General features: G+C 47.9%; 1 protein-coding gene across 1 annotated transcript; it reads left to right on the top strand.

The window, feature by feature from the left end:
- The first annotated feature begins 517 nt into the window (after positions 1-517).
- Positions 518-7,849, top strand: RPF1 (ribosome production factor 1 homolog). Its single transcript, XM_069979450.1, has 9 exons — positions 518-802; positions 2,821-2,877; positions 3,882-3,962; positions 4,228-4,323; positions 4,496-4,649; positions 4,825-4,907; positions 6,008-6,189; positions 6,290-6,416; positions 7,368-7,849. The coding sequence occupies exons 1-9, from the start codon at positions 566-568 to the stop codon at positions 7,407-7,409; spliced, it is 1,059 nt and encodes a 352-aa protein (XP_069835551.1). The 5' UTR covers positions 518-565; the 3' UTR covers positions 7,410-7,849.
- Positions 7,850-8,992: the final 1,143 nt, after the last annotated feature.

Here is an 8,992-nt window from a genome sequence, read left to right as displayed (position 1 = left end):
TTTAAGGGTCCTAAACCTTATTGGCCTCACGTCCATGATTATGGGCAGCCCCCAGATGACACTCCATGGGCCATCTGTGACTTTTGCATACTGTGGTTTGCAGGGATGTGTGCACAAGGCCTTACTGCACCCAGTACAGATGTCCAATAGGTTCAAGCTGAACCCAAGCCTATGGCCAAGCACGCAAGGGATTCTGTAACTCCCATAGATATATATGGAGACCTAGGTGTATGTGCTTGGACACGCATACTTGTCTGGAAACCACAGGTGCTTCATTAGGGTATTAGGCGACCCCCATAGTGAACAATGGTGCAGGTCTTAAAGGTGACTGAATATCTATGCCATATATTACTATTTGCAGTACATGTCTGTATTGGACACACCCTATCAGTCAGGTATGAGTATATATAAGGATTATAACACGCAATTAAAGAAATCCCATAATATATCAGCTCTAGGGCGTTACACGGCAACATTCTTATTAGGCCTCATCTCCATGACAACAAATTAACCCGGAATCGGAAGTGCGCCGGCTGTCCCGGAAGTGCCGTCTCTGTGCTCCCACATGGCTGCAGGAAAGAAGACAGAGTCTGGGGAAAGTAAGAAACGTAAGAAGAGCAAAAGTAAGGCACCGGAGGAGAACAATGTGGCGAACGGAAGTAGCGAGCAGGCCGGGCCCAGTGGCGGGGAGCAGCAGCCACAGCAGGGGGCGTCCTTCCCTCCTACGTTCTCTGTGTCTGAGATCAAGAACAAGCAGCGCCGACACTTCATGTTCCTGAAGCTGAAGATGGAGAAGAGGAAGGTGAGGGGGATTACCGCGTGAGAGTGAAGAGCGAGGCTGTTGCCCATAGCAACCAATCAGAGCACAGCCTTTATATGCCTGGGAAAATAAAAGCATCGATCTGATTGGTTGTCCTAATAAACGGTTCCACCAATCAGTGGGAGGATTAGTGAACTGTATATTTATAACAGCCAATCAAAGCTTAGCTTTCATTTCCTATTCAGCCCTTTAAAAATGGAAGCTGGGCCTTGATTGGTTGCTATGGGCAACACATACCTTGACCATTGTCTGTTTACAGCAGAGCCCAGTCTGTGCTTCTCTCTGCTGGTCCTTGTACTGGGGACACTACTGCTTTATGGAGTTCTGCATCACTACTGCGGCTCATACTTCTTGGAAAGCAATTTGGCTGATATGATTCCCTGAACTGCTGTATACAGCTCCTGCAGCAGCCGCGGCACGTACCGGCTGCAGCAGTAGCTGTATACCTGAAAAAAAAAGCTTTAATCCCCTGGGTGTGTGACAGGCAGTGGCGGGCAGGTAGTCATCTGGGTGGCTCCCCGCCTGTATCTAGTCGCCGCTCTTTGCCTGTCAGCATGCTCCAAGGGATGATTGACAGGCAGAGAAGCCAGTAAAGGACCTTTCTGGCTGTCGTTCATCCTCTCCGAGTGCGCTGACAGGCAGAGAGCGATGACTAGATACAGGTGGGGAGCCGCCCAGATGACTACCTCCCCACCGCTGCCTGTTGCGCGCCCAGGGGATTAAAGCCTTTTTCTTTCGGGTATACAGCTACTGCTGCAGCCACGGCCGGTATGTGCCGCAGCTGCTGCAGGAGCCGTATACAGCAGTTCAGGGAATCATATCTGCCCAATTGGGCTGATTGGTTCCCTTTAAAGTGTACCTGTCATTAGAACAAACTTCTGATATCTTGTAGCCACATGTCAGTGGTTTGTATCAGCGGAGGTCTGGGTGCTGAGATCCCCCATGATCACTAGAACAAAGGAGCAGGATCACTCAGAAGCACATGCTCTGCCCTTTCATTCTCACTCTCGATGTTAAAGGGAACCTGTCACCCCCCGTGCCGGGGTGACAGGCTCCCGACCCCCGCTGGAGCACTCTATACTCACCTGATCCCGCCGGGTCCCGCTTCTGGATCCGGTCGGGTCACGGAGATCTCAGCCGCTGCAGCCCGGCGCGCGCGCTGAGAGATGAGTCCAACGCTCATAGAGAATGACGGATCGCTGGACTCTCCGTCATTCTCTATGAGCGTTGGACTCTCAGAGCGCGCTCCGGGCTGCAGCGGCTGAGATCTCTGTGACCCGACCGGATCCAGAAGCGGGACCCGGCGGGATCAGGTGAGTATAGGGGGCTGTAGCGGGGGGTCGGGAGCCTGTCACCCCGGCACGGGGGGTGACAGGTTCCCTTTAAGGGCCCATTAACACTGAGCAAAACAGGCAGAATTCTGGAGTAGCTCCCTGCCGCGGAATCCCACCTGCCTCAGTGTCACACAGTGTCTCTATTGGCTGGCTTGCGCGCTTCTGCTTCCGTCGCTCTCCGCTCAAAGAATTGACATATCAATTCTTTGAGCGGAGGTGTACGAGCCATCCCACAGAGACACTGTTTGACACTGAGGCAGGCGGAATACTACAGCAGGGAGCTCCTCCGTGGAATTCTACCTGTTTTGCTCAGTGAACATACCATACTGTTGCAATTAACATAATTAAAATGGAGCCTATTGAACTTCCATCAATTGCATCTATCAGAAGTTCCATTGACTCCATTATAATTGCAACATTAGCAGTGAGACGGGGGAGGAAGGGGCAGAGTGCACTCTGCTGAGCGATCCTTCCCCTTCATTCTAGCCATTGGCCGGCGTTTCAGCACCCGGACCCCCACTGATACAAACCTAGGATATGTGGCTGTTACATGTCAGAAGTTTGTTCTAATGGCAGGCTCGCTGCAGTCTGAAAAGAAAAAAGTTAAGGTTTGTTTAGGTAATATTATAATCATCTTGTAGTGACACACTTGTTGTTTCCTTTCAGGAGAAGCTTGCTCTAAGGAAGAAACGTAAGAAGGAGAGAGAGGCACTGGGAGACAAGGTATGTTGGGAACCTTCAGATCATATGTAGGAATTACATAAAGTCTTTCCCCAGAGAATTTTTTTTTTTTTTTTTTTTAAGGCTTTTTCCTTTTCATAAAGTGAGGACACATTACTAAAGGCTCTATTACACCAAACGCTCATTGGCTCCTAGTCATTTGGTGCCAAAGCGCCTGTTAAAAGACCATGATCAGATGGCATGCAGAATGTCAGCTGATCATGCTCGCTGTCTCTGCGTGTAATAGCAGGTACTGAGCGGGGAATGAGGAGGAAGTGAGCGCTGATCTGACAGGTCACCGCTCACTTCCTCCTTTAGATTGTGCCATATAACACGGCCCTAAGATATGCCGTCACTTCACCACTGTTCAGAGTCTGACCACTGACATAGCACTGGTGCTTTTCCAAAAGCCCCTTTTACACGAGCCAGTTATCAGATGGGAGCGTTTCTAGAAACACTCCTTGGGCTGGTAATGGTCCCGTAAAGGTGACCTAGGAGAGTGAAAATGCCCGCTCGTCTGCTGATCTCATCTTTTGTGCAGTTTAAAAATGTATTGCTATTGGCCGCACATGCGGACAGGGAACGCGTGTGGGCCATAGCAATAAATTTTTAGCAAGGTATTAAAATGCCCGCACGAAGGATACAGTGATTGTTTGTGCAGCTCAGCTCCGTGAATAATTGCTCCTCCTGAAGGTACTGCAAATAAGCGCTGATCTTGCTGATCGTTGCTTGTTTGCCTCCCTGCACAGCTGTGTAAAAGGACCTTAAGTTTTTCCTTGCAGGGTTGTACAAGAGAAAACTGTAAGGGCTGCATCATTACCATCTCTTCATTCTGTTGTGTGTGTGTGTATGGGGGGGTTGGGGGGGGGGGGGGTCAGACCCCAAACAGTCATATGTGATATGCCATCACTTTGAAGGGGGACTGCCCCCTTAATGTGATATCTACCACTATATTTTGAGATTATTTTGATCATTTATAAAATGTCCTTTTATTTTCTCGTGTACAGGCTCCACCAAAAGCTGTTCCCAAAACCATTGAAAATCAGCGAGTCTATGACGAAACAACAGTAGATCCAGCAGATGAGGAGGTAAATGCTGTTACATCAGATACACCCGAGCACATGATAACACATTACCCGGTTTTCTTGAAGATTACATTCACGTAAAATATGTGATACAGGTGGGATATTGATGGCCAGTGGAGAAGCTTCAGATGAGTGACACCACCTTCATAATGACTGTCATCTTCAGGATAGCGCCAGCAACTTCAGAGATTATTTTATATAGCATTGTGTGTTTTGTGTCCTGGACTTTGTGCCGTGATGGTTCATCTCTCATCTCTTCTTATTCTAGGTGGCTTATGATGAAACTACGGATGAGTTTGCACCTTATTTTAACAGACAGACGACACCCAAGATCCTTATTACAACATCTGACCGACCCCGTGGTGTAAGCCGCCTCTGACCTTTCATTCGCTATTCTTTTTCAATTGCCGTTATTGCTCTATTATATCTGTGTTCCCCAGTTTGTAGTTTGTAGAGCTATGCTGGGACTTGTAGTAGCCCACGAGCTAGGAGCAGACTGGTTTCTGATTGAAACTTTGTATTTCTTTCTCCTCCAGCGTACAGTGCGGTTTACAGAGCAGCTATCTTCCATTATACCCAACTCCCACGTGTATTACAGGAGGGGTCTGGCTCTGAAGAAGATTATCCCACAGTGTATAGCAAAAGATTTCACAGACCTCATTGTCATCAATGAAGATCGAAAAGTTCCAAGTATCCTTCCAAGCAACAACTTTCTTTGAGTTGTTACGTATGATTTGCCATTAAGACTAAGACAGTTTTCTGGTTAACATGGATACGTATGGTTGGTAGTTTTAAGAAAAGATAAATGGGGATGTGGTATTCTCACAGTGCTGCTTTTCCAGTTGTCCTTAACTCCGACCCTCAGATGGACTTATACTTAGTCATCTGCCTAATGGTCCGACGGCTCATTTTAAGATGAGTAACACACGTCTACGCAAAGAAATGAAGGTATGTGTGTCACATGGCTAAATATGGAGTAAGACTTTTTAATTAAAGGGGGTGTCCTGTGATATCACTACAAAATAGGAACTGCCTGCTCGGTGGCTGCAGCAGTGTCTCACCTCAGTCACTGGCTGGATGAGCAGCTCCTATGGGACATTACAGAAACTGGGAGATATAGGAGACAGGGAGTGGTGGCGTGACAGCTGCATTGGACCAGGGCGATGAGTGTCACTGTGTTTATGGAAGCCCCTGCTTTTTAGCATTCCTTTTTTTTTTTAGGTTGTTAGGTTGTAAGATAACCCCCTTATACCTACACTTTGTTGGCTTGGCAGGATATGCAGTGAATATGCAGACAGCTAGGTTGTCTCTCCTGATGCGAGGTTCTGGATCCCCCGGAACTGCCATATGTTGTAAGTACATTACAATGCAGTCTGTGGCACTTCTGGGGGTTCTCGTACCTCACTTGCGTCAACCTAGTTGCCAGCATATTTACAGTATATTCTGCTGTGCTGATGAAGTGATCGGTACCCTTTAGGATGCGTTCACACGTAACGGATCCGCAGCGGATTTCGATGGGCAGACAACCTCGCAGCAGGATGCGAGTTTGACAGCAGCCTGCCCCGGTAACCCCCCGCCGCTGGAGCGTATACTTCACCTGATCCCCGCTCCGGCTTGCTTTAGGGGGTTCCTGGCACGTCCTGCTTGGCCAATCAGTGCGCTGCCCTGCTGCAGTGCATTGATTAGCTCAGCGGGATGTGAAGACACTGGGAGCCCTGAAGCAACCCAGAGCAGGGACCAGATGACGTATAGGCGGCAGGGGGTTAACGGGGCAGGCTGCTGTCAAACTCGCAGCGGGATGTACATCCTGCTGCGAGTTTGTCTGCCCATAGGGTGTACAGCGTAAGGATCTGCAGCGGATCTTGCTGCGAGAAATCCGCTGTGGATCCGTTACGCATGAACGCACCCTTAAAGTGTTGTTGTTTTTTTTTTTTGTTTTTTTTTAACTCAATGTGGGCAAGATGGAAAATACAAGATACAAGGTTCTTTTCAGAACTTAAATGATCTTGTGTATTTCTTCTGTCTGAATTTCTTCTTAATATTCACAGAGAAAAGGAAAGGAACCAACAGAGCACCAACCAGAAGTCATCTTAAACAACTTCACCACCCGTCTGGGTCACTCCATCGGCCGCATGTTTGCCTCTCTCTTCCCACACGATCCGCACTTTACAGGAAGACAAGTGGCGACTTTCCACAACCAGCGGGACTACATCTTTTTCAGATACCACAGGTACTTTGTGCATCCAGTTTGTATCTTGTAATTGTATCATGTAACTGCATACTAATCCCTGTAAGCAGGAGAATCGCTGACGCCATGGTTTTATTCGCAGATACATTTTCAGGAGTGAAAAGAAAGTTGGAATTCAGGAGCTTGGACCAAGATTTACATTGAAGCTCAGGTCTCTCCAGAAGGGAACATTTGATTCGAAGTATGGAGAATACGAGTGGGTCCATAAGGTAAGGCAGCGACTGAGAAATAGGTTTGTGGGATGCAGGGGAAGGATATCTTAAGTTTAGTGGGACTCTGAATACTGAGAACCCACCAATTGCTAAAATGTCGGGTCAGAGGTACTCTCCTAAATGTTGTCTGGTTCTGCTTTAGCTTGGAGAGTTTATGTAACTACCATGAAGGTTAATGGGAATTAACCCTTTAACGACAAAGGGTTAAATGTACGTGAGATATAGAGAGGGCTAAGGACATGACCCCTCTCTGTACTGGCGGCTCCTGCCTGCTATCGGTAGCTGGGGGCCTCTGCTAATACCACACGGAGGGATCGTTGTTTAACCATTTAGATGCTGCTGTCTAAACTGACAGTGGATTTTTAAAAGGCTTGAACAAGCCTCCATTGGTGGTCTGGTGGTGGTGGGGGATTGGCTTGCCCTAATGCGATTGGGGTAAACTGATCAGTTATACTTGCTGCCCTGGTCCTCCTCCAGCTCTCGGCGCGGTCCTGGGCTTGGTGAGCCCTTCAGGCTTTCTGCAGCAGCCTGAAGTAATTGAGCCCAGATAACATTGATCAGTGCAGTGCATAGGTATTGCATTGATCACTGTGAGCAGTCATGGTATTGCTTGAATGTTTTCTGCTTCCCAACTACCTTGGTGGCCGCTTGGGGACTGTAAAAGGCTGGGTGGGGCTTGATCTCAAGATATGTATGGGTTCAAGGTGGGACCCCCATCTGTACAGAAGCATCTCATGTACACATGCCATTAATGTCCACATGGGAATAACCCTTCAGTGCCATTGTTCTCTCTCTGCCATTAATTTATCAGGATAAAGTCCTTCTGTATGACATTCAGATTCTGCAGGGGATAGCTGCACCCTCCTTGTACAGCATTAATACATGTAATAACATTGGCTGCTATATTCATCTAATTTTTCTTTTTATTTTTGTTCTTTGCGTTTATAGCGACATGAAATGGACAGCAATAGAAGAAAATTCCATTTATAAGCAGACTATTCATCTGCAGATCTCTACAGTAGATTCCTCTTGACTGGTGGAACTAGAAGCCTCCACTCGTTCACAGGTGGACAGAATGGGGACGTGTTACAGGATTCTGTGCCCAATGATGGCTGTAAATCCCCGGGCTGTTATACATGATCCGTTCACACCGTCACATCAGAGCAATTGGTTATAAAGTCTCATTGAGTTTTGTTTCTGCAGACTGAGAGATTCTCCGGTTCCTGGTTTTATATTGTGTGATATTTCCTGTTTATATATCTTGGTAACTAACCCGTGGTGACATCTGTATGGCTGCTGTTACTGAATCACCATAGAGCATGTCTCAGTGTCTGTAGGTAGAGGTGTGCAGGGCCTGGGACATGTAATAAACCAGTGATTTTTGTAAATGCAGAATGAAAGTTATTAAGAGAGATGCTATTTATATAAAAGCATTGTTGAGATTTTTTTTTATGTAAATGGCTGATCGCTTCTTTAAGCCCTAACCTAAAATCATCATCCCCCGACCGCGCATCGCTACACGTAATGGCGATGCTTGGCTGAGAATTGCTTAAATACTTTACCTATCCATGCTCCCGATCTCCTCCTGCGTGCTACAGTCTCAGCTGACTGGCTGCTCAGCCAATCACCAGCTGCAGTGGTCCCGACCAGTGATAAGTAATCGCTAACAATGTCTGTGCAGCCCTTACTAATCTATTATCGGGCTGTGTAATAGGCCCAGTAAATGAGCTAGCAGATTGGCGCTTGTTTACAGTATTAGGGCCCTATTCCACAGTAACGATAATTGGCCGATTATCGTCCAGTGAAATAGAGAACAATCAGCTGATGATCGTTCATTTAGGGCCAGATCTAAAATCATGGTTCCCCACTGCGCATCGCCTACGGTTGAATAGCGGTGCGCGGCGGGCGACTGACGATTTGACAAGCAGCAGCAGCAGCATACATTACTTGTCCAGGCTGCTTCTCCACGCTGTCTTCATCCCCAGGTCTATCTATCCCTCTATCTTCAGAATGGCCGGTTAGCTGACAGAGCGCTCAGCCAATCACAGTCCGGGACTGCCGTGGCCTGTGATTGGCTGAGTGTGGCCTGTCAGCTGACCGGCCATTCTGAAGATAGAGAGTGCGGGACCTGGGGATGAAGACAGCGCGGAGAAGACCTGCAGGTAATGTATGAGCTGCAGGGACATCGGTAACTATGTCCCTGCAGCCCTTGCTCAACGATCATCGGGCCGTGGAATAGGCCCAGTAAACGAGCGGCGATCTAGCAGATCGCCACATGTTTACATTGTTGATCGGGCCCTCCTCGGCCTATGGAATATGACCCTTAGGGTAGCTTCACATGTAACGGATCTTCAGCGTATTCTATTCCTTGTATTTGCTATGAGAATACACTAGTATGTAAGTTAATTCCCCGCTGGCCGGAACATACTGTACCTGCTCCAGCTTGCTTCACGAGTTCCCGGCTGGACGTCCTGCTCAGCCAGTCAGTGCGATGCCCTGCCGCAGCCACTGACTGGGACGTGCAGATGCAGAGCCTCCAAAGCAAGCCGGAGTGAGGAGCAGGTACAGTATGC

The sequence above is a fragment of the Dendropsophus ebraccatus genome, chromosome 8, assembly GCF_027789765.1.
Source record: "Dendropsophus ebraccatus isolate aDenEbr1 chromosome 8, aDenEbr1.pat, whole genome shotgun sequence".
In the NCBI taxonomy this organism is placed as follows: domain Eukaryota; kingdom Metazoa; phylum Chordata; class Amphibia; order Anura; family Hylidae; genus Dendropsophus; species Dendropsophus ebraccatus.
Note: the sequence above shows the minus strand (reverse complement) of the source record. Positions and strands in the feature narration are given on the sequence as shown.